At 37.1% G+C, this 25,992-nt stretch overlaps 1 protein-coding gene across 7 annotated transcripts in view; it reads left to right on the top strand.

Annotated features, from left to right (window-relative positions):
* The window catches only part of GON4L (gon-4 like), a 90,790-nt gene that overhangs the window by 11,923 nt on the left and 52,875 nt on the right, over positions 1–25,992 (top strand). For all 7 annotated transcript variants that reach the window (XM_036847942.1, XM_036847966.1, XM_036847935.1 and 4 more), the window contains 8 exons: positions 14,005–14,198; positions 14,922–14,996; positions 15,174–15,224; positions 18,211–18,261; positions 18,579–18,674; positions 19,579–19,698; positions 20,279–20,449; positions 23,977–24,169. In XM_036847942.1, the coding sequence (XP_036703837.1) occupies positions 14,005–14,198; positions 14,922–14,996; positions 15,174–15,224; positions 18,211–18,261; positions 18,579–18,674; positions 19,579–19,698; positions 20,279–20,449; positions 23,977–24,169 (951 nt within the window). The remainder of the gene's footprint in view (positions 1–14,004; positions 14,199–14,921; positions 14,997–15,173; positions 15,225–18,210; positions 18,262–18,578; positions 18,675–19,578; positions 19,699–20,278; positions 20,450–23,976; positions 24,170–25,992) is intronic.

Here is a 25,992-nt window from a genome sequence, read left to right as displayed (position 1 = left end):
CCACAATTTGTTTCTCTGTTCACCAGCTGATGGACATTTGGGTTCTTTCTAGTTTTTGCCTGTTATGACTAAAGCTGCTATAAACCTTCACATGTAGTTCTTTTTTTTTTTTTCTTTTTTTGGGCTACCCCACGTGGCATATGGGATTTTAGTTCCCCGACCACGGATCGAACCAGTGCCCCCTGTGTTGGGAGTGTGGAGTCTTAACCACTGGACCGCCAGGGAAGTCCCCACATATAATTCTTTTTTTTAAAAATAAATTTATTTGTATTTTATTTATTTATTTTTGTTTGCATTGGGTCTTCATTGCTGTGTGTGGGCTTCTCACTGCAGTGGCTTCTCTTGTTGCAGAGTATGGGCTGTAGGCATGCGGGCTTCAGTAGTTGTGGCACGTGGGCTCAGTAGTTGTGGTGCACAGGTTTAGTTGATCCACGGCATGTGGGATCTTCCTGGAGCAGGAAGGCGCATTGGCAGGCAGATTCTTTTTTTTTTAATCACAGTAAGTTGTTTATTGAACATCCAACATCTCATATACATTAACATTAAAGAAACAGAAAAAAAATTTTTTTCCTTGTGTTGAGCACTCTTAGGGTTTACTTTCTTTTTTTTTTTAATGGCTCTTGGTGTTGTTTTTTTGTTTTTTTTTTTTCCCCCCACACACACACTGTATTTTATTTTTACAAGAGATAAATAGACTGACACCAAGCATTGTACATGGATGACCACAACAAAAGCAACAATGATTGCAATTACCGAACATGAAACACACTCATACTATGTCATAATATTGACATTCAGTCCAGTAATCCTCCACTGTACAGCTCCTTTACTTTGCAGTGAAAATTGATTTGTATATTCTTTGGGCAGGCAGATTCTTAACCACTGCACCACCAGGGAAATCCCTAGTTCTTTGATAGACATACGTTTTCATTTTTCTCGGGGTAATAACTAGGAGTGACGTTGCTGGGTCTTACAGTAAATATATGTTTAACTTTATATGAAACTGCTAAACTGTTTTCCAGAGTAGCTGTACCATTTTACATTCCCAGCAGGAATGTATGAGATTTACAGTTGATCCACATCCTTGCCAGCAGTTAACAGACTTCTTAATTCTGTCTGTTCTGCTAGGTGTATTTCCTTGTGTTAACTTGCATTTCCCTAATGAATAATGATATAAAGCATATTTTCATGTATTTATTGGCCATTTGTAGATATTTTTTGGTGAAATGTTTGTTCGTTATTCTGTTGTTTGTCTATATTCCATTCATAATTACTACATATCTTGCATGAGATACTTTGAAACTATGCATATATCCTTTTTCTCTTCAGATGTTCCCCCCCTAATTTTAGCCTCCATTGGTAGATCACCTGCAACAATTATAATGGTGATTTTTTTTTTTTTTTTTACTTTTTTTGGGGGTTTATTTAATTTATTTATTTATTTATGGCTGTGTTGGGTCTTCGTTTCTGTGCGAGGGCTTCCTCTAGTTGTGGCAAGCGGGGGGGGCCACTCTTCATCGCGGTGCGCGGGCCTCTCACTATCGTGGCCTCTCTTGTTGCGGAGCACAGGCTCCAGACGCGCAGGCTCAGTAGTTGTGGCTCACGGGCCCAGTTGCTCCGCGGCATGTGGGATCTTCCCAGACCAGGGCTCGAACCCGTGTCCCCTGCATTGGCAGGCAGATTCTCAACCACTGCGCCACCAGGGAAGCCCATATAATGGTGATTTTTTATTTCTGTTGTTCCTTTTACATTTATTAACTGGAATTTTTCTGTAAAGAAGAGCAGTCTCTTCTCCCTCATTTATTTATTCAGTTTTTATATGAGTGTGGACTCATGGATGTTTTATTATTTGAGTTACAGTGCCATGTTATCATTATTTACTTTGCCCGAATTGTTTCAGCATTAGCCATGAGGAGCTACTTCAAGTTTTTTGTTTGTTTGTTTTTTGAAATTTTATTTATTTATTTATTTGGCTGCTTCGGGTCTTAGTTGCGACACGCAGGATCTTTGTTGTGGCACGCGGGCTTCTTTCGTTGTGGCGTGCAGGCTCTAGAGCACGCAGGCTTAGTTGCCCCTCAGCATGTGGGATCTTAGTTCCCCAACCAGGGATTGAACCCACGTCCCTTGCATTCGGAGCCGGACTCTTAACTACTGGACCACCAGGGAAGTCCCAGGTTTTGCTTTTACGGATTATGCTTTTGTGTCGTATCAAGGAACCTTTGCCTAATCCAAGGCCACAAAGTTTTTTTTCCTGTTTTCTTCTAGAAGTTGTAGTTTTACACATTACGTATAGGTGTATGTGATCCATTTTGAGTTAATTAAAAAATATATTTATTTATTTATTTCGCTGCGCCAGGTCTTAGTTGCAGCAGGCGGGATTTTCGTTGCGGCAGGCGGGATTTTCGTTGCGGTATGCAGGATCTTTTGAGTTCTGGCACCTGAGTTAATTATTGTATAATGTGGGAGGTATATTTGAGATTCTTTTTTTACCTATGGATGTCCAGTTGTTTCAGCACTATTTGTTGAAAAGATTTCTTTCTCCATTAAATTACCTTTATATCTATGTGAAAAAGTCACTATTTGTGTGGGTCATTCATGGACTCTCTCTTCTTTTCCATTGGTCTCTGTATTTGACCTTTCACCAATATCGCAGTCTTGAAATCAGGTAGTCTGTGTCTTCCAACTTTTTTTTTTAAACAAGGTCATTGGGCTATTCTAGGTACTTTGCATTTCCATGTAAATTTTAGGATTGGCTTGTCATTTTCTTCAAAAATACTTGCTGGCATATTGACCGATAATGAAGCTTTTGATCAATTTGGGAAAGTTGCTGTCTTTTTTTTGTTTTGGCTGCGCCATGCGGCATGTGGGATCTTGGTTCCCTGACCAGGGTTCGAACCTGTGCCCCCTGCATTGGGAGTGCAGCATCTAACCGCTGGACTACAGGGAAGTCCCGAGGGATTTCTCACATAGATAATTGTCATCTACAATAAGGAGTTTTTTTCCCTTCATTTCCAATTTGTGTGTCTTTTCTTTCTTCCTTTCCATTCCTTCCTCTCTCTTCCTTCCTCTCCCTCTCTCTTCTCCTCTCCGTCCATCAAGCCCCCATCTTATTATGCACTGGCTAGGACATTCAGTACAGGTGTTGAAGAGAAGTAGTGAGAGTGGGCATGTTTTCCTTTGTTTCCTGATCTCTTAGGGGAAATACACTCAATTTTTTCACCACTAAGCAGAATTTGTTGGTTTATAACTATTGTTTATCAGATTGAGGAAGTTCTCTACTATTCCTAGTTGTGGAGAGTTTTTATCATGAACTGATGTTGGATTTTGTGAAAAGCTTTTTCTACATCTATTGAGATTATCTTTTGTTTTCGTTTTTGCTTTTAGTCTGTCGATATGGTGAATTATATTGATTGATTTTCAAATTTCAAAGCATTTTTGCATTTCAGTGATAAATCGACCCTTTTGATCATGATATAGGTATTTTTTTTTTTTGTTTTGCTGGATTTGATTTGCTAATATTTTGTTAAGGATTTTTGCGTCTGTGGTTGTCTGTAGTTTTTTTTTTTTTAATATATATATTTATTTATTTATTGGCTGTGTTGGGTCTTTGTTGCTGCGCGCGGGGTTTCTCCAGTTGAGGCGAGCAGGGGCTTCTCTTCATTGGGTGCGCGGGCTTCTCATTGCAGTGGCTTCTCTTGTTGTGGAGCACGGGCTCTAGGCACGTGGGCTTCAGTAGTTGTGGCACACAGGCTTCAGTAGTTGGGGCTCGCGGGCTTGAGTAGTTGTGGCTCATGGGCTCTAGAGCGCAGGCTCAGTAGTGGCTTAGTGGCATGTGGGATCTTCCCGAACCAGGGATCAAACTCGTGTCCCCTGCATTGGCAGGCAGATCCTTAACCACTGCGCCACCAGGGAAGCCCCTGTAGTTTTCTTTTCTTGTAATTGTCTTTGGTTTTGGTATTAGGGTAATACTGACCTCATACAATGGGTTGGGAAGTGTTCTTTCCTTTTCTTTGTGTTTTTTTGTTTTTGTTTTTTTTTTGAAGAGTTTGTGAATTGGTTTTATTTCTTCCTTAAATGTTTTGTTGAATGCACCAGTGAGCCATCTGGGCCTGGAGTTTTCTTTGTAGGATATTTTTTAACTATGAATTTCAATTCTTTAACAGATAAAGGGCTATTCAGTTATCTCTTTGTTCTTGAGTGAGCTTTGACAGTTGGTATCTTTTCAGGTATTTGTTCTATCCAAGTTGTTGAATTTATTGGCATAAAGTTTTTCATAATATTCCTTTGTCATCTTTTTAATGTCTGTGGGCTCTGTAATGATGTCTGTTCTTTTATTCCTCACACTCGTAATTTATGTCTTTCTCTTAATCATTCTGGCTAGAGGTTTTTCAAAGAACAAGCTTTTGGTTTCATTAATTTCTCTATTTTTCTGTTTTCTATTTTACTGGTTTTTGCTGTTGTCTATTATTTTCTTCTGTCTCTTTGCTTTGGATTTAATTTGGTCTTTTTCTAGTTTCTTTAAGTGGGAGCTTAGGTCATGGATTTGAGACTTTATTTTCTAATAATACTATAGTATGTATCAATTTCCCTTTAAGCACTGTGCTAGCTATGCCCCACAAATTTTGATATATTGCAGTTCATCAACTTCAGTTGACAGTATTTTCTAATTTCTCTTGGGATATCTTTTTTGACCCATGGGTTATTTAGAAGTGTGTGTGGGGCTTCCCTGGTGGTCCAGTGGTTAAGACCCCGCGCTTCCACTGCAGGGGGTGCAGGTTCAATCCCTGGTCAGGGAAGTTCTGCTTGCCATGCAGTGTGGCCAAAAAAAGAAAAGAGGTGTGGTGTGTGTGTGTGTGTGTGTGTGTGTGTGTGTTTAAACAACAGAAATTTATTTTCTCACAGTTCTGGAGTCTGGGAATTACAATATTAGGGTGCTGGTAAATTCAGTTTCTTTGAGAGCTTTCCTCCTGACTGTAGACACCCACCTTCTCACTGTGACCTCACATGGCCTTTCTTGGTGCATGTGTGTGGAGAGAGAGGGAGTGAGCTTTCTGATACCTCTTCTATAAGGACACTAATCCTATAGGATCAGGGATTCACCCTTATGGACTCATTTAACCTTAATTACTGCTTAGAGGACACATCTCCAATACAACCATGCCAGGGTAAGGCTTCCAACGTATGAATTTTGGGGGGACACACATTCAAGTTAATTTTGGGGAGACACACACATTCAGGTTTTCTGTACAGGATTAGAGTCCTATTCTATGTTCAGTGTCAGAACCTGGTTTTTTAAAATGTAATTTTTATAGTTATAGAGTACCATATGGCTTATAACAGCAAAAACAAAAAATCCACCATAACTTTTTAGAAGTGTGTTTTTTTCACTTCCAAATATTTGGAGACTGTCCAGCTATCATTTTGTTACTGATTTCTAATTTAATTCCCTTGAGTTCAATCATACTTTGTATGATTTCAGTACTTTTATATTTATTGAGGTTTATTTTATGGCCCCCAATATAATCTTTATTGGTAGCTCTCCATGTGTATTGAAAAGCATATGTATTCTGTTGTTTAAGATACACTGTTCTGTAAATGTCAATTAGGTCAAGTTGGTTGACAGCATTGTTCGAGTCTTATTTATTTTTACAAATTCTTTTTGTTTTGGTCTATTCTGTCAATTATTGAGAAAGGCATATTGAAGTCTCCAACTTTAATTGTGGATTTGTCCTATATTTTTCAGTTTTGTCAGTTTTAGCTCTACATATTTTATTTATTTGTTTTATTTTTATTGTTTTTATTTTTATTTATTTAAAATTTTTTAGCTGTGCCACATGGCATGCCAGATCTTAGTTCCCCCCAAACAGGGATCAAACCTGAGCCCCTGCAGTGGAAGTGTGGAGCCTTAACCACTGGACTGCCAGGGAAGTCCCTAGTTCTACATATTTTAAAAACTCTGTTTTCAGGTACATATGCCTAATAACATACATTGAGTGGGTTTTTGAATGTTAAGGCAAACTAGCATTTCTGGGGTAAACCTATTTGGTCATGATGTATTAGATTTTCTAATATATTGTTTAAGGTTTTTGTTTCTTTGTTTATGGGAGATAACTGGCTTTAATTTTCATTTCTTATAAGGTCTTTTCATGTGTTGGTATTAGGGTTATACTGACCTTATAAAATGAATTGGGAAAATTTTCATCATTATCTATTCTCTGGAAGAGTTTGTTTAAGACTGGTGTTATTTCTTTCTTAAATGTTTTTGTAAACCATTCACCAAGGACGCTGTCTAGGCCTGGAGTTTCTTTGTCAAAAGCCTTTTAAGTTTTGGATTAAATTTTTTAATAATTATAGGATTATTTAGATTCTGTTTCTTTTTGTGTCAGTTTTGGTAAGTTGTGTTTTTCAAGGAATTTGTACATTTCTCTAAATTGTTAAATTTATTGATATAAAGTTGCTTGTAATGTTTATTTTGGCATGTCCTAAGATTTTTAATGAGGTCGTCTTTTTTAGTTCTAATTTTAGTGAGTCCTCTTTTTATTTGTGTCTTTTTTTTTTGTTGATAAGTTTGTCTAGAGGTTTATCAGTTAATCTTTTAAAGAACCAACTTTTGGCTTTCTTGACTTTTTTTTTTCTATTTAATTGAATTTCTGTTCTTTATTATTTCCTTCCTACAATCTACCTTGGATTTGATTTGTTCTTTTTAGCTTCTAGTAAGATTTTGAATCTTTTTTTTTCTAATATATACATTTAAAGTTAAAATTTGCCCCTCTAGCATTGCTGTAGCTGCATTCTGAAATTTTGATATGTCATACTTTTGTTTTCATTCATCTTAAAATATTTTAATATCCATTATGACTTCTTCTTGACCCATGAATTATTTAGAGATTATGTTGCTTAATTTCTAAACGTTTGAGGATCTTTCTAGTTAAAATTTCTTTATTGATTTCTAGTTTAATTCCATTGTGGTCAAAAAGCATATTGTATATGATTCCTGACCTTTGAAAATTCTTGAGTCACTTAGCTTATGGTCTGTTCATGTGCTGTTAAAAGAATACATATTTAGTGGGTGTTTTATACATGTCATTTGAGTCGAGTACATGTCCTGTATATGTCTGTGAGGTCAGTTTTGCTAATGTTGTTCAGATCTTTTATATCTTTACTGATTTTTTTTGTCTGCTGTCATGTGTTACTGATTGACATTTGTTAAAATCTCCAACTGTGATTGTGGCTTCTTCTCCTTTTTTTTCCCCTTTCAACTTTTGTTTTATATATTTAAGCTGTATTTATCAGGTGCACAGAAATTTAGAATTGTTATGTCTTTCTGTTGAATTGACTCAGCATGAAATGTTCCTTTTTTATCTCTTTCTTTATATTCTTGCCTTAAAGTCTGCTTTGTATTTGATATTATGTGTACATGGTATAAGTGTTTACATTGTTTGCTTTCAACCTTTTTTGTGTCTTTTTTATGTAAATTTATTTCTTGATTATTTATTTTTGGCTGTGTTGGGTCTTCGTTGCTGCATGGGGGCTTTCTCTAGTTGCAGAGAGCGGGGGCTACTCTTCATTGCAGTGGGTGTGGGCTTCTCATTGCGGTGGCTTCTCTTGTTGCGAAGCACAGACTCTAGGCGCGCAGGCTTCAGTAGTTGTGGCTCGCGGGCTCTAGAGCGCAGACTCAGTAGTTGTGGCGGCACGGGCTTAGTTGCTCCGCGGCAATGTGGGATCTTCCTGGACCAGGGATCAAATCTGTGTCCCCTGCATTGGCAGGCAGATTCTTAACCACTGCACCACCAGGGAAGTCCCCATTTTTGTGTTTTTATATTTAAAGTGTATTCTCTTATAAATAGCATAGAGTTAAAAAAAAAACAACAAAAACCTGGTCTGAAACATCTTTGTCTGTTAATTAGAGTGTACACTTCATTTATATTTAATGTAATTTCTGATATAATTTTCTATTTTCCTATTTGTTTTTTGGTTCCTTTATTTCTCCTTTCCTTCTTTTGGATTAATCAAGGGGCTTTTACTTTTCTTTATTAGCTTTTAGGTTTTGCATTCTTTTATTTTTCTTTTACATGTTACCCTATATATTAATAGGCATTCTTTGAAATTACTATAAATCTAACCTTAAATTAGCACTTTTACCACTTCCCAAACCAGTTAAGAACTTTACAAACAGTTTTACTTTATATATCTACCTCCTGCCTTTTGTGTTATTGATATTGTATTTTACTTCTTCATTTGTTTAAACCCCACAAGACATTATTATTGTTACTGTCTTAACCAGTCAATATTGATTTATATTTATCACATAGTAACCTTTCTTATGTCTTGATTCATCCTGAAGTTCTTCACTTTGCCTTCATCTTGGGTCATTTTTTTCATCTTGAAGAATTACCTTTACTATTTCTTGCAGACCTGGTCTCCTGTCAATGAATTATCTCAGATTTTGTTGTCTGGAAAAAAAATCTTAGTTTTGCCTTCATTTTTAAAAATTATTTTCACTGTGTATAGAATTTTAGGTTGTTCTTTCCCCCCCAGAACTTTAAGATGCATTCTGTTATATTTTGGTTTCCATTGTTTCTGTTGCAAATTCAGTTATCAGTTTTGTTGTTACTTTGATAATTTGTCTTTTTTTCTTCTGCTTCTAAGATTTTCTCTGTTCTGGTTTTCCAGCAGCATTTGACTATTATGTGTCTACTTGGGTTTTCTGTTTTTATCTGCTTAGGGCTTGTAGACCTGCTTGAATATGAGATTTGATATTTTATCAGTTAAAAAAATCCTTGTCAATATTTTTTTTAGATATCATTTCTGTCCTGTTCTCCTTCTTTTCTTCTGGTATTCCAGTTACATGTATGTTAGGTCTTTTCACCATGTCCCATGTGTATTGTTTTTTCTTTATATTCTTTTCTTTTTTCCTCCATGCATCAGTTTCTGCTGTTCTGTAGTCTAGTTCACTAATTCTCTGTTTCGCAGTGTCTTATCTATTAAATTTTTCATGCCAGTTTAGCACTATGGATTCTATGTGAAATTCTCCATCCTTTATTTTCTTGAATGTGTTAATCATAATTATTTAAAAATCCTTTTTCCAATATCTGATTCACCCATAGGTCTTTTTTTTTTTTTTTTTTTCGTCCTCCCCCACCCCCTAGTGTTTTGGCATCTTGGTTCTTGCTGTAATTTTTGATTGGATGCTGGACATTGTGAATGAAAAATTCTAGAGGCGTTGGTATTGTTAGCTTCCTCTAAAGAGGGTTATGTTTTCTTCAGGTAGGCAGATAATTTTGGAGGGTCACTTAAATTCTGCTAAGGGTTGGTTTTATGCTATATTAAGTCTATTTTGTTTCAACTTTCTAGATTGTGGTCTATATTCCTAGTGGTGGCTCTTCTGGGGTTCCAACACTTCTAAAAAAGCTATAGTGTTTATGAAGACTTTTCCTCCTTCTCAAGACTTCAACTACAACCTCTGTCTTCCCAACACTTGTGGAGTGTGATCTTAGTTCCCCAACCAGGGATTGAACCCATGCCCCCTGCAGTGGAAGTGCAGAGTCCTAACCACTGGACTGCCTGGGAATTCCCCATGATTCAATCATAGTTTTAAGAGGAGTTTGAACAGAGACTTTTTGGGCTCATTTTTCCTTGGTTTTCTCCTCTGCAGAATTTTATCCCTCAATCTCAGCTGCTTCAGCAGCTCTAATCTCTAGGTTCTTAGTAAAGCAAGAATACTGCTTTCAGCTTGGATTCTCTTTATGTGCTTCCCTTCTCTGAAGGATCACAACTCCTTAAATCATTTCTGTAGGGGTTGTCCTCCAGTGCCTTCAGACTGTTGTATATATTTTATTCTGCTTTTGTGTAATTTTATAGTTTTATATAGTTTCACAGTTGTTTTTGGCAGGAAGATTTCATCTGATAAAAAAATACATTGCTGTGGCCAGATCCAGAAGTCCTGGGTGTGTTTTTGACACGGCTGTTAAGCAGCTATTTTCATACAACAAAGCGACTTTGGTGATTTAGATACTACAGAACCCACCCATGTTTTTATTGACATCATCCATTTTGCAGTACATTTACAGTGCAAATTTACTTTCAACTTACTGCTTACATCATTAAATGTGCTTCTCAGCAAATACCTTGTTTTTAGCCACATCCCACCTCTCTCATAGAAGGAAAAATTAGATTTTCTTCTTTTTTCTAGTCTGATTTTTATAGAGTGGCTTCCTTTTTTAATTTTTTTTAATTTTTAAATTTTATTTATTTATTTATTTTTGGCCGGCCACTGTGACATGTGGGATCTTAGTTCCCTGACCAGGGATCGAACCTGCGCCCCCTGCAGTGGAAGCACGGAATCTTAACCACTGGACCGCCAGGGAAGTGCTTTTTTTGCTGTCGTTTTTGTTTTCCTTTTTTTAATTTTTAAATTTCAGTTCTTTAGAATTCTTAGGGTCAGTGGTATCCCAATATTTTAAAAGTAAGATAATAGATTAGTTCTAAAACAGAGTAAGATGTAACTGAATTATCTGTTCTTTCTTGGATTGTCTGTGCAATGTATTAGAATGTATTCAGTTTTCCTTATAGACCCACATTCCCTATTAAACTCAGCCTTAAAATCAGAAATCAGAGGAGAAATAAGTGTGATGTGATTTAGGGGGATGTAATTAGATGAGATGGTGTAACCCCACAGTGATTACTTTGATTCTGTGTTTGTAAGAGAGCCATTCTGAATGGGAATTATGCTAACTCCAATGCTTTTTCCATTGAAAAATATTTTCTGCAGCGAATTTTGTTATTTCCATTTTAATTTTGTGATAAGTTTTCTTCACAATTCTTTAAAATTATTTTTTATGTTTGTCTTTGTTGTATTTTTATTGGGGTTGAATGTTTTTCAGTGTATATTTTAAAGCAGTGTTACTCAAAGTGTGGTCTGAAAACCAGTGCTAGTTTGAGAACTGTTTGTTACTGGTTTGAAACAAAATAATTCATGGAAACTGAGAATAAAACTTTAGAAATGTTGTCACCTTTGACATTATGGCTATATTCTTACCTTATAAAAGTATGAGTCTACAGTGGATTGGTCAAAAACAAGATTAGTTTTTCGCCACAGAGAGTTTGAGAAGCACTGTTTTAAAGGACAATTTGATTCCTCATCAACTATCTGTATAAAATTTTATTAATTTTAGCTGCTTCCATTGTAAATTTCCTTTTTTTGGTCTTCACTTCTATGAATTTTTGTTACATTTTGTAGATCTAAATTTTGTAAGGAAGATTTTATTTATTTAGGTTAATTTTTAGTTAATAACACACTTTACTATTTCTAGTATAACATTAATAGTTTTAACTTGTGTCTTTCATACTTTTTTCCCCGGGTCAGTTTTGCAATTGACAGTGTTACCAACAACATGATAGGATATGAATATGAAACTGAATCAAAACTTCTTTGGGTGTCAGAAATCCTTTTCTTGCTCTGCAACTACCAGGTCATTGTTTAAGCACTGGTAAGATGAGGAGGGAAAGGTGGATGGCAGAAACCAAGAACTGGCTAGATTGGTCTACATGAGAAAGGATGCAAGAGGGAAGGGAGGAGCAAAGAGAGGAGATTCAAGAGTGGTGAAGAGAGAGAAGAGTTTTGGAGTTTATGGAGAAAAGGGGTAAATGAGGTGAGAAGAGAGACTTTGGGAAAAGATATGTGTACAAAGGTTTTTAGACAGTTTCGTTGTGTATTATGCTATGTAATTCCCCTTTTGCTGCTTTCTCAAATGACCATCAGTAAAGAGCTTTGTCACTTTTCTGATGCATTCTAGAGTTTTATATTTCTTTTGCATCTATCACTTTGTTGGGATGTACCTCAAGGTAGCCCATTTTTTGTTTAGGTTACACAAATGTAAGATGTGTATGTTTGAATTCTACTTTTTTTTTTTTACTTAAAAATCATTATCAAAATTTTTTCTGTATCATTAAAAACTCTTTGTAGACATTTTTAACTTGTCCCCCTGCCATCAATTGCTTAAAAAGACTATTTGTAATGGGTCAGTTACAGTCCAGTGTATGGTATACCGGTGTTCACTTAACCATTTTTTTCATATTGGCTGTGCAAACAAAAAATGTTGCCTACCTTTTCAATAAACAATGAATGTCGCCTGCCGTCAAGGCATCAGCCACTGCAGCCATACCCCCACCCCACCCCAACCCTAAAGGGTGCACCCTGAGGGGAATTCAGGTTGGAGAAAAACAGGATACTGGCCCTAGATAGTTAAGATGCATAGCTAAGGAATAACTTCAGTGAGCCAAGACTCTTGCATCTACCTCTACATAGAAAAGCACTAAAATCATTAACTTGAGATGTCTTTTTTTTTTATTAATTAATTTATTTATTAATTTTTGGCTGTGTTGGGTCTTCGTTTCTGTGCGAGGGCTTTCTCTAGTTGCGGCAAGCGGGGACCACTCTTCATTGCGGTGCGCGGTCCTCTCACTATTGCAGCCTCTCTTGTTGCAGAGCACAGGCTCCAGACGCGCAGGCTCAGTAGTTGTGGCTCACAGGCCCAGCTGCTCCACGGCATGTGGGATCTTCCCAGACCAGGGCTCGAACCCGTGTCCCCTGCATTGGCAGGTGGATTTTCAACCACTGTGCCACCAGGGAAGCCCCGAGATGTCTTTTTTTGCGATTAGCAGTAATCTTTTGATGTTCAATTACATGTCTTTTTTTTTTTCCAGCGAAAACTTCTATATATCCTGGCTTCTCCCTTACCTCTTTGGAGCAGTTCCTCAGAGCTATCTGAGAGGCTGTCTCCCAGGCTGTAGTCCTCAGTAAGGTCCCTGCAACTTGCAGGGACCAACTTGCAACTTTTAGGTTGTGTGTTTTTCTTCAGTTGACATTTAGGTGTTTTCCATGTTTTTGCTAAAATAATTAATGTTGAAATGAATAACTTGATTAGTCTTTACATGTGTAATTATTTCCTTAAGAAGAAGATTGGATTGAAAGTTACGAACATTTATCGAATTCTTGATATATATTCACAAGTGCAAAAGCAATTGTTTGAAATTACTAATAATTTTTCACTGAGTAAACATTGCCAGGGTGCAGCTTGAAGGTCATAAAATCTTTTTAAACCAAGAAGGTTGTCTTGATGTTAATCTTCTCTAATCCCTTGTTTTCAGACGGTAGCAGACCAAAAAGTATCAGAGAGATGAGAACCTCATTTTGGTGTTGCGTGATAATCTACTTCAAGACTTACCAGATTCTAATAATCAAGAAGCTTTTCCTTTTATCTGGTTATATGTGTGCTCCTTTCTTGTAGAATAGAGGTACTTCATCCCCTCCCCCCTTTTTTAATCAGTGGATTTTTTTTATTGATTTGCTCCTTGTTTTTTTCTTTTCTAGACTCAGTAGTATAATAATAGTGATAAATTACATTTGTATAATATTTCATTGGTTATAAAGCACTTTGATATATATTATTTCACTTAATATGCATGGCATCCCTGATGGGAAGATATCTGTATTTTACAAAAGATAAAAATAAGACTATTGCCAAGGCAACCCAGTTAAGTTATAGATCTGGGACATAAACCCTGGGTTTCTGATGTATTATCTGGGTAGTATAGAGTAATAATTAAGACAGAGTTCTAGAGCTAGAGTGCTTGGCTTCAAAACGTGGCTTTGTCATTATTAGCTCTTGGGAAAGTTTCTTAATCTTTCTGCCTCAGTTTCTTCCTCTGTACAGTGGGAAAAATAATAGTCCCTACCTCATAGGGTTGTTATGAGGAGTAAGTGAATTAATATGTATAAAGTGTGTAGAAGAATGCCTGACATAAAAGGAATATTCAGTGAATGTTAGGTGTTTTTACTACAACAGTACTACCACATCTGCCTTTACCACCGCTGTTATATCTTAGTCTTCTTTGATTTCCAGGGCCAGACAGCTGTGTTTTTCTTTTACTGTTGGCTTTTTGGGTTAAGTTCCGGGAGCAGTTGCTTTGGTGATTCTTGTGATGTTCTTGGTTTATTTGCAGAAGAGCAAGACAGTGAAGAAAACGAGAAAAGACGAAAAAAGAAAAAGGGTACCAAGAGGAAAAGAGATGGAAAGGGTCAAGAAGAAGGGACTTTGGCTTGTGACCTGAAGCTGGATGACATGCTTGACCGCACCTTAGAGGACGGCGCCAAGCAGCACAACCTAACAGCAGTCAACGTGCGAAACATCCTTCACGTGAGTAAGACGGGGGCAGCCGTGTAATGGGAATAGAACTCTTTCATGGGGAGCAAATAAAAATTCTCAGGAAACTCTTGAGTCTTGGTGTGTGAATTACTAATTTTGTGAGTTCCCTGTGGCAAAATATTTTACATTTCAAGGTAGCCTTCTCTTTGCACTCAGCACAGGTTTGAAATGTGAACACATGTGAAAGAACTTAATTGGGAAGATAAACTGTTGCTCTGCTTCCTTCCACTGATTTGATTGTTTATTGTTTAGCATATTCAAAGATAATGGAAGATGATAATGTTTACAGTGGATTTACTCTTGTGGGTCAATGTGTCTTAGAAGATGCCCAGTTAACAGTTTACAGTCCTTTTGCACATATGCAAATACTCTTCTTTGCTATGTAACAGTACAGCTATTTATAAAGCCTTTGTTGTTTATTACTGTTTCTCTTAAGCAGATAGTTAACCTGAGAATTTTTTTTTTTTTGAGCCCTTCCTGTTAGTATCAGCTAATGAGATTGGTCCATTTGCTTGCTACATTGTTGGAAGCTGTGTGCTTCTCTCCAAAACTTCCTTCTTTGCTTTCAGTTGCCTTGCTTTACCCTAATCTGAAACCATTTGGGTATCTAGCTCTCGTTTATCCTCTACATATATCTAGCAGAGTTACAGAGAGATGAGTATTATCTAGATGATACACCTTTGTTGCATAAAGTGAAATTTCATCTTTCTCCAGGAAGTAATCACAAATGAACATGTAGTCGCTATGATGAAAGCAGCCATCAGTGAGACGGAGGATATGCCAATGTTTGTGAGTATTTATTGTTCTTTCAATGTCATGAAACAGAACTATCTGTAAACTGGCTAAGTGTAGTGAGTTGTTTACAAACTCACTTGGGCGTTTGTAAATAATTTGGCAGTTGGGGGCAAACTCAAGAATCACTCGATGATTTTTATTGACTGTTTTCTTCTCATTTTCCCTTCTTAGGAGCCCAAAATGACACGCTCTAAACTGAAGGAAGTGGTGGAAAAAGGAGTGGTGGGTGATCTATTTTTTCCTTATTGTTTATTTAGCTTTGTTAATAATATATAATTCCAGGTTATTTGTAGGGAAAAAAATATAGGAAATATTTATTATGATCTGGGTTTGACTCCTTAAAGAAATATTTGTAAAAGGCAAATAGACATGTGGAGATGCAATATATGAAATCATTATCATAGTTTATTTTTATTTTAGTTGCTTTTTTGCAAGTGCTAGGTAGATAACCATTTGGAACGGTTGAAAGCAATGAGTGGTGACAGTTTTTCTGTTCATGTTGTGAGATAGGTGGTGAAGTGTTTAAAGTAGTGTATTTCAAATTGTGTTCCAGGGACCAGTTGCATCAAGATCACCCTGGTATGGGGTTCCTCAAGAGTGCTTATTAAAAATGCACATTCTTGGGCTCACCTCAGACCTAGGAATCAGGACCCATGGGTATGGCCTGGGAATATGCATTGTTGAAAGCACAACAGTACATTCTTTTGCACACTAAAGTATGAGAACCTCTTGAAGACTTTTGAAGCATTCTGATACAGCAAGCTCTTTGATGCTGGGCACTGTGTTCTATCTGCTTAACAAGCACTTGTCCAGTTTGTGCTTACCTTCTGCGACAAAGCAGGTGATAGTCCTGAGGGAGTCCATTCTATCTCTGATAGTAAGAAAGATTTGCCATATGGACCCAAAATGCATACTGTAGTTTTTGTCTGTTTGTCTGGTTCTGTTCCTTGCAGCCCTGTATAAGAAATGTCTGTTCCTCTTCCACATGACCTTTCCTCTAGTTGAAGAAAACCAATATATCTTTTTATAACATTCTTTTCTTGCTAAACGTCCCCTAATTTTTTATTGGTCTTCATGTGACAAGGCTTTGAGTACCTTCACCAATCTGATCCTTTTCTTCTGCATGTGCCAAGTTTGTCCATATCCTTTTAAAAGTATGCCTTAAGTGGATCTAGTGCTCCAGATAGGGTTTAACTAGTATAGATTAAAGTTAGGTTGGGACTTCCCTGGCAGTCCAGTGGTTAAGACTCTGAGCTTCCACTGCAGGGGTACAGGTTCAATCCCTGGTCAGGGAACTAAGATCCTGCATGCCGCACGGTGCAGCCAAAAAAGAATAAAATAAAAAAATAAAGTTAGGTTTATTCCCTCAGTGTTCAGATTCCGTATTTCCCTTAATGCAGCCTAAGGTTTCATTGGCTTTTTTTTTTTTTTAATAGGCCAAAGACACACATTTTAGGGTGGAAAATTCTGCTCCCCTATGCACTGGCTTTTTTTGACAGCCACATCATATATATATATTTGTATATCTTTATCTAATTGACTAACCCTGGTTGCATAAAGTGAAATTTCATCTTTCTCCAGGAAGTAATCACAAATGAACATGTGGTAGCTATGATGCAAGCAGCCGTCAGTGAGATAGAAGTTCTGTGAAGTCTACCTGACATAGAATATAATTAACATTAATTCCATATTTGGTTAAAAAAAACCCAAGGAGATCGAAATCAGGCTCTGGATTATGTCTACCAACCACATATATAGTTGCAGAGAAGGTAGACAACCCAAGGCTATAGTTTATGTGGGAGAGCAAAGATTAGAGTCCATTTCTCTTGCTTCTTAATCTTAATAGACTGACTCCTTCCTGATGGATTTGGCAGTAGGAAAATTGATTGGTTTAGAAACAAACATGAGAAGAGGTATGGACCTGAATCACATCATTCCCTTTACACCCTGTATTGGGCCTGGCTCCACAGAGCTAGATAAGTAGCCACAACATGGCAGGGCTGAGGAGATGTGGAGGGCCTAAGGCTTCTTATAGAGACAGAACCTAATGGTCTGTTGGATTTTGTTCATGATGATTTTGTTGGGGTCACAGTTAGATGGTCAAAAAATTATGCACTCCAATGGTATTGTGTCAGGAGTATGTAAGAGGTTTTAAAGAATTCTTTAAAAACTTCCCCCCACCAACTCTATTGTTTTATTTATTTTTTTATTTTTAAAATTTATTTATTTATTTTATTTATTTATTTTTGGCTGCGTTGGGTCTTCATTGCTGTGCATGGGCACGGGCTTTCTCTAGTTGCAGCGAGGGGGGGCTACTCTTCATTGCAGTGCGCGGGTTTCTCAATATGGTGGCTTCTCTCATTGCGGGGCATGGGCTCTAGGCGCGCAGGCTTCAGGAGTCGTGGCACACGGGCTCAGTAGTTGTGGCTCACGGGTTCTAGAGTGCATGCTCAGTAGTTGTGGTGCACAGGCTTTGTTGCTCCGCGGCACGTGGGATCCTCCCAGACCAGGGCTCGAACCCATGTCCCCTGCATTGGCAGGCAGACTCTCAACCACTGCGCCACCAGGGAAGCCCTCTATTGTTTTAAAATCCTGAAAAAGTTGAAAAGAATTTTACAGTGAATCTAGATTCCATCTAGATTTAACAATGTAAAATTCTGCCAAATTTGCTTTATCTCTCCCTGTGTCTGTCTATTGTTTTTTCCTGGACTATTTGAAAAGAAGTTGTGTATGACTTGACACTTCACCCCGAAATCCTTCCGTAAGAACTTTTCATGACTAGCTTTTTGGAGGCATACTTATGGTGGATTTATGTAATTGATTAAGACATACTGATGGCAAAAGGCTGCTATCACCTGTAGTATCCTAGGTTTGTGTACTATTGTAGTTTACAAATAGTTTTCATATTTATTATTCTATGTGAACCCAAGCTGTAATATAAAGTAGACAATATAGACACTTTGTCCATTTACGGGTAATACAGATTCTTACTAGGTTTAAGGCAGAGATGCTAATGATGGAAATAGATTCATCTCTCCTTTTCTTCTGCCAAGCTCTGACAAATATTTGACAGTGTAGATCAGTACCCCTACATCACTGCAGCTACGTGTTAGTCTGATGGCTCCTTGTGATGGTAAAGAAGAAGTAAAAATGAAAAACAGTCTATTTTAGTTAAGAGAACTTAACTATTTATATTCTTTGTTGGTAGGTAATTCCAACATGGAATATTTCACCAATTAAGAAGGCCAATGAAATTAAGGTAAACTTGGAAGAGGTAATTCTTATTCTTTTCCAGAAAGGCTTCATCAGTTTTGAAACGCTTCTATTTGTTAACTTTTTTTGACCTATGTATTTATTTAAATTCCAGCTTTGTTTTTTTTCCATTTCATTAGTCTTAGGTTTGACTCTCATGCTAGAAATCTTTTTAACTCCTGCCTCTTATTACTTGCTTTAGCTGCTTGTTGTGCTCTTAGGATTTTTTTGTTTTCCTGCTCTGCTTTCTTCCCCTTATTTCCCAAATACATATGATTCGTGTTTTCTATTATTTTATTTTTTTCTATAATTGTACTTATGTAGCCTCCTCAGTTTGTGGATATCCACCTTGAAGACGATGATTCCTCAGATGAAGAGTACCAGCCCGATGATGAAGAAGAAGATGAGACTGCTGAAGAGGTCAGTGGTTACCTGTGTGAGTGTTAGTTGGTAATGTAGAAAAAATTTGGCTCCACAAGGCAGAGTGTACTTTGCTTCCTTAGTAATATCACTTGTTCTATACAGAGGGTTGAAACACAGTTCTTTTTTCTACTCATTTCTTTGCATAAATCTAAGACTGTGACTCCTCTTCATGCTCCCTTGATTTTTTCATGTCTTGTATTATGAAATATAACACACATACAACATGCAGAACTGTGCATAGGATAAAAATTAAAATATACAGCTTAAATAACTATAAAGCTAATCCTTATGAAACTTCCTTAAAGTCATTAAGTATAACATTGCCAGACACCTCTTATCACAGTCACTTTTCTTCCCCTATAGACAGCCACTATCTTGACTTTTTGGTAATTACTTCCTTGCTTATCTTTCTACTTATATCACCTAAATATGCAGCTCTACACACTGAGTTCAGTTTTTTACTGTTTCTGTACCTTAGGTAAATGGAACCATAGTCTATTCTTTTGTGTGGCTTTTTTTTTTTTTTTTTTTGGTTCAACACAAGTCATTTGAGATTCATTTATACTGTTGCTTGTAGCTATAGTTTGTTCATTTTCATAGTTAATGTAATATTCTATTTCTTAATGTGTTCTTTGACTTGTTTGTTAAAGCATTTTAAATCAGTGCCTTACAGTTTTACAGAGTTCACAGTGCTTACGAGGATAGAGATCTGTTCCTACCTTCAGCAAATTCCTACCTTCAGCAAATTCCTACCTTCAGCAAATTAAGCTTTTATTTAAATTTTATTCTCTTACTCTAATTCAGTGATTGATATTTTGTGATTCATTCTATTGAGGTCCTTCAAACTCAGTGGAATGAGGTAGGGGCATACATATGAAAGTGAACTGGATTTGTTTTGTAGAGTTTATTGGAAAGTGATGTTGAAAGCACTGCTTCATCTCCACGTGGGGCAAAGAAATCCAGATTGAGGCAGTCTTCTGAGATGACTGAAACAGATGAGGAGAGTGGCATATTATCAGAGGTAAATCCACATCATACTAGCAAGATAAATTAGAGATGCTCTATAAGTAGATTATTTAACTGTATAAATAGATCATTTCTCCATGGTGATTCTAAGCCGTCACCCTTTGCCAAACATGATTCAAGATCAGTAATCATGCCATTATCTTCCTGGTATTTGTGACTAGTTATAACTGAATTTCAAATTCCCTTAAGTCAGTGAACAGTTAAGAGAAAACTGGAACTCAGTGACAGGGAGAGTTCTTATTAAGGGGCCAAATGTGAGTGACTGGCAGAGTTTCTTTCCTTCTACCCTTCTCTTTTTTGTATGTGTTTTCTAATATTGTTCTAAAGCCATTTTTATTGTATTTCCTCGCTTTCGATAACCTAAGTGGCATCCTGTTGGCTTCATTGGAAATAGGATGAAACCTAATTAGATTAATGTCCTTGACAGTGCCTTTGTTTTTATATACCTCTATCTAGATGGGAAGAGAAAGATTGCTAGCACATGAAAGACATGCTTCTCTCCTCCTGCTTTTTTTTTTTTCTCTTTTCTTCCCTTCCTCCCTTTAATTTTTAACATAGTTGCCTCTTTTAATCAGGCTGAGAAAGTCACCACACCTGCCATTAGGCACATCAGTGCTGAGGTAGTGCCCATGGGGCCTCCGCCCCCACCAAAGCCCAAACAGACCAAGGATAGTACTTTCATGGAGAAGTTGCATGCGGTAGATGAGGAGCTGGCTTCCAGTCCAGTCTGCATGGATTCTTTCCAGGTAACATAACTCTAAACTGCTGAAAAAGTCAAATGGAATAATTTAGTCGTTGCTCAGATTGGTAAGGGAGAAGGGAAGATGTTAAATTCTGATACAGTAAGTAACAGTCATGAAATTATAGATCTTTGGTACTCTATTTAGTTTGTGCTGTTTTATTGTAAGTGAGAATTAAGTGAGAATGGCAGTTCCTAAGGATGAAATAAGGTATGTGACAGAGAGCATTTTAAAATGTGGAACATAGGAACAACCTTCAGCCAGATTCCTCAAATATTAACCTTTACCACAATTGCTTTATCATTTTCTCCTTCTTTCTCTCTCTCTGTACACATTTATTTTTTCCTGAATTGCTTTAGAGTGTGTTGCAGTCATGATGTGCTTTTACCCCTAAATATCTTAGTGTATATTTCCTACAAATGAGGACATTTGATTATGAAAATAAGGATATATAATATTATATAGTCTATTAAAGTCCCTATTTGGATTTTGCCAATTGTCCCAATAATGTCTTTTATATAAAGCAAAAGAAAAATGATTTTTTTTGGTGATCCGGGATCCAGTCTAGGATTACATGTTGTATTTAGTCATCTTGTCTCTTAGACTCTTTTTATTGGGAACAGTTTCTCAAGGTTTCATAACCTTGACGTTTTTGAACCTTATAGAGCAATTATTTTACAGAATGTTCCTCAATTTTGACTTTTCTGATACTTCCTCATAATTAGATTCAGGTTATGCACTTTTGGCACAAATATCACAGAAGTGATATGTCCTTTTTAGTGCATCATATCAGGAGGCACATGATTTCCATCATGTTAAATTTGATCACATGGTTAAGGTGGTGTCTGCTTGTTTTCCTCGCTGTAAAATTATTATTTTTCCATTTTTAAATTAATTAGTATGTATCTTTGAGGCAAAATATCTTTTCACACACTAATTTTAGCATCCATTGCTTGTTCTTGATTGAAACAGTCATTATTATGGTTATTGTCAAATGATGACCTTCTAAATTCCATCATTAGACAGTTCTTTTTTTTTTTTTTTTAATCTTTATTTATTATTTTCCTTTTGGCTGTGCTGCACGGCATGTAGGATTCCTAGTTCCCTGACCAGGGATCAACCCGCACCCCCTGATTGGAAGCGCGGAGTCTTAACCACTGGACTGCCACGGAAGTCCCAGCCAGTTTTTTTTTTTTTTTTAACATCTTTATTGGAGTATAATTGCTTTACAGTGTTGTGTTAGTTTCTGCTGTATAACAAAGTGAATCAGCTGTATGTATACATATATCCCCATATCCTATCCCTCTGGCGTCTCCTTCCCACCCTCCTATCCCCACCCCTCTAGGGGGGCCACAAAGCACCAGGCCTGATCTCCTGTGCTATGTAAGCTACTTCCCACTAGCTGTCTATTTTACATTTGTAGTGTATATATGTTAATGCTGCTTTGTCACTTCGTCCCAGCTTACCCCGTCCCCCTGGCGTGCGCAACTGGCCGCACGCTCTGGGCCTGCACGCCACAAAGTAGAGAGAAGCCTCATGCCACACAAAAGATCCTGTGTGCTGCAACTAAGACCTGCAAGTAGCCAAATAAATAAATAAATAAATAAATTTGAAAAAAGTAAAAATAAAAGATACTTCTCTTAAAGTATCTTTTTAGAAAAGAAAAGGAATAGACATACAGATCATCAGTGGAACAGAATTGATAGTCTAGAAATAAACTCTTAAATTTATGGTCAATTAATCTTTGACAAGTGTTCCAAGACCAATTAATGGGAAAAGAATAGTCTTTCAACAGATGGTGCTGTGACAACTGGAAATCCACATGCAAGAGTATAAAGTTAGACCCTTACCTCACATACCACACTCAAAAGTTAACTCAAAATAGATCATTGACTTAATGTAGGGCTAAAATTATAGAACTCTTAGAACAAAACATAGAGTAAATCTTTTTGACCTTTGATTAGGCAGTGGTTTCTCTAATACAATACCAAAAAGCACAAATGACAAAAAGAATAGGTACATTGGACCTCATCACAATTAAAAACTTTTGTGCCTCAGAGGATACATCAAAAAAGTGGAGACAACCCAGAAAGTGGGAGAAAATAATTGCAAATCACATATCTGATAAGGGTCTTGTATCTGCAATATATAATGAACTCAACAATAAAAAGACAACCGAATTAAAAAATGGGCAAAGAGTATGAATAGACATTATTCATTTCCTTTTTTCTCAATAAAAAGGAATGAGGGGCTTCCCTGGTGGTGCAGTGGTTAAGAATCCATCTGCCAATGCAGGGGACACGGGTTTGAGCCCTGGTCCGGGAAGATCCCACGTGCCGCGGAGCAACTAAGGCTGTGCGCTACAACTACTGAGCCTGCGTTCTAGAGCCCGCGAGCCACAACTCCTGAAGCGCGCACGCCTAGAGCCTGGGCTCTGCAGTGAGAGAAGCCACCGCAATAAGAAGCCCGCTCACAGCAACGAAGACCCAACGCAGCCAAAAATAAAATAGATAGAATAAATAAATTTTGTTACAAAAAAAAAAGGAATGAGTACTGATACATGCTACAAAATGGATGAACTTTGAAAACATTATGCTAAGTGAAAGAAGCCAGAGACAAAAGGCCACATATTGTATGATTCCTTTTATTTATTTTTAAAAATTTATTTATTCTATCTATTTTATTTTTGGCTGTGCCGGGTCTTCATTGCGGCGTGTGAGATCTTTTTAATTGTGGCATGCAGACTTCTTAGTTGCGGCATGTGGACTCTTAGTTGTGGCATGCGGACTCTTAGTTGCGGCATGCGGACTCTTAGTTGCAGTATACGAACTCTTAGTTGCAGCACACGTGTGGGATCTAGTTCCCCGACCAGCGATCGAACCCAGGCCCCCTGCATTGGGAGCATGGAGTCTTACCCACTGGACCACCAGGGAAGTCCCTATGATTCCTTTTATATAAAATGTCCAGCATAAGCAAATCCATAGAGACAGAAAGATTAGTGGGTATCAGAGACGGGGATCAGGGAAGAATGGGGAGCTACCACTAAGGGAAATGGCCTTTCTTTTTGGGGTGATGAAAATGTTTTGGAATTAGATAGTGGTGATCTCACACAACTCTGTGAATATAGTAAGATCCACTCAGTTATACACTTTAAAAGAGTGAGTTTTATGGTGTGTAAATTATATCTTAATAAAGCTCTTATAAATGTTCCTGAAATGTTGGTTTTAAAACTGATGTCATTATAAGGATATACAAGGATATATTGTACAACATGGGGAATATAGCCAATATTTTGTAAGAACTATAAATGGAGTATAACCTTTTAAAAAAAAAAGACATTGGTACCTACAAAAAAAAAATTGATGTCATTATCCTTAAAGTTTCTCAGACAAGAATAATAAATCCAATGGTTTAGAGAAGAGACCTTGTGTTTTAAGCTAAGAAGAGAAACACACAGGATATGATGAAGTTTGGAAAAATTGAAAGCATTAGGCATTCAGTGATATGTTTTTATTTCCTTCTCCATTGGCTAGCCCATGGATGACAGTCTCATTGCATTCCGAACTCGCTCTAAGATGCCTCTGAAAAATGTTCCCCTGGGGCAACTAGAGGCAGAGCTCCGAGCTCCAGACATCACCCCAGACATGTATGACCCCAATACAGCAGATGATGAGGATTGGAAGATGTGGCTGGGGGGTCTTATGAATGATGATGTGGGGAATGAAGGTAAGTGATTTTGTTTGCATTTAATATCTACTCTGTCCATGGTCTCTGGTAAAATTTTCATTAGTTAAAAGCTTAAAGAAAGGGGTGTTTTTGGTTAATTGATTTAATTGTGTATTTAACAATGTGGTCTAAATCAGTAGTTAAATTCCATCCCCCCCCCCCTTTTTGTTTTTGTTAAAGAGTCTTTTGGGGAATCTTTTGAATGCTAAGATTCCTCCCCTGAAACATAAATGTACATATAATTTTATATATGATTTCACGAGAGTGCATTGACTCACTCGAAGACTGTCATGTTAGTTAAGGTTCTTCCTGATGCAGGTGAAAGAATCCTAACTCTCAACTTGCTGAAGTTGAGAATCCTAATTCTCAACTTGCTGAATGAAACCAGACTTTGGGAAGGGCAGAAAAACCTACAGAGGAATTGAGACCCACTTTCCCTCTCAACAGCTGTTATCTCTACTTTTTGTCAGTCAACTGCATTCTCAAACCTATTTTTTTCTACAAGGCTGGAACTGTGATCATAAGCACACCATTCACTTCTTGGTTTGTCCCCACATGAGAAGAACTCTCTCCTACAGGCTCCAGTTTGAAAAATCCAGAGGAACAACTCTGATTGGTTGGGTTTGATCACATGCCCACTGTCTTGGTATTGCATGGCTTCAATAGGGAGACAGTTTCAGCATGGAGTCCTGTGATTGGCAGCACCTTGTAAACAACAGGGTTGGAGTAAGCAATTACCCAAAAGAAGTGACAGTGTTTCCAGAAGTAGGGAAGGAGAATTGATCAGACAGAAACAATGTTGACTACAGTCATACATGGTGTAAGAATCCCTGCTGCAACCCTTATTTGTTTTAGAATATAAGTAAAATTCTTACTTTAAAACAATACATTGTTAAAATTGTCTTTGGTGGGTTTTTTTTAAGCATACTATAGTGAGAGTCAGTTACCATTCATCATTTTGTGCAGTGTTTCTGTAAATTTAGAGGAAATGAGAGATTGATTTAGTTTGTAGTGATTCCAGATGATGTCACATTCTTTTGATGGAATCAGGGCAGTTTTGTTACTATTATTGTTTCCTTTTGACTCTCTTCAATGGGGAGTGACCAGGATATTCATACTGGTTGTGTTGTGGAAGATCACACTTTTTAAAAAATGTGTATAACTGAACCAAAGTCTTACTTGCATTTTTATGTGAACAGAGTCATTCACTATCTCACTTTAATCCATAGCCAAATTCATTGCTCCTATTTCTGGATCACATGATGTCCTATCAAACTTAATTACAGACAACTTACAGAGCATATCTTTATTCTTTTCCCTGTCTTCTAAGAACAACTACTGTAAGATTTTTGTGTTGAAAGGATAATGCTTTAAGATAAATAAGAGAACATATAGCTTGTATGGAAATAGACTGAGTAAATATTTGGGTAGGTAAGGCCAGGAATAAATTAGGATAAGTGAATGAAAGAAAGTAAGTTCTCATATTTACCTTATAAAGCTATTAATAACTATATTGCACATAATTTGGCATTTGGTATTGAGTACTTTCTTTTACAAGGCAGTGTGTTAGGTTCTATGAGAGAGAGAGGAAAATGATCATTTTGTTAGGGAGTAAACATGTATGAATGGTGCCTGGTCCATTGTTAAATGCATGATACATTTCAGATTAATGAAGTTGAATGAACTCAGATGCACCATAAAAGTGGCATAAGCTCTGTTCTAAGGTTTTAGAAGAGAGAGAATTATTGTTTAGCATGACCAGAGATAGCAACATGAAAAAGGTGGTATTTGAGATGGACCTTTGAAAGATATTTGACAACAGT

The sequence above is a fragment of the Balaenoptera musculus genome, chromosome 1 (assembly GCF_009873245.2).
Source record: "Balaenoptera musculus isolate JJ_BM4_2016_0621 chromosome 1, mBalMus1.pri.v3, whole genome shotgun sequence".
Taxonomy (NCBI): domain Eukaryota; kingdom Metazoa; phylum Chordata; class Mammalia; order Artiodactyla; family Balaenopteridae; genus Balaenoptera; species Balaenoptera musculus.
Note: the sequence above shows the minus strand (reverse complement) of the source record. Positions and strands in the feature narration are given on the sequence as shown.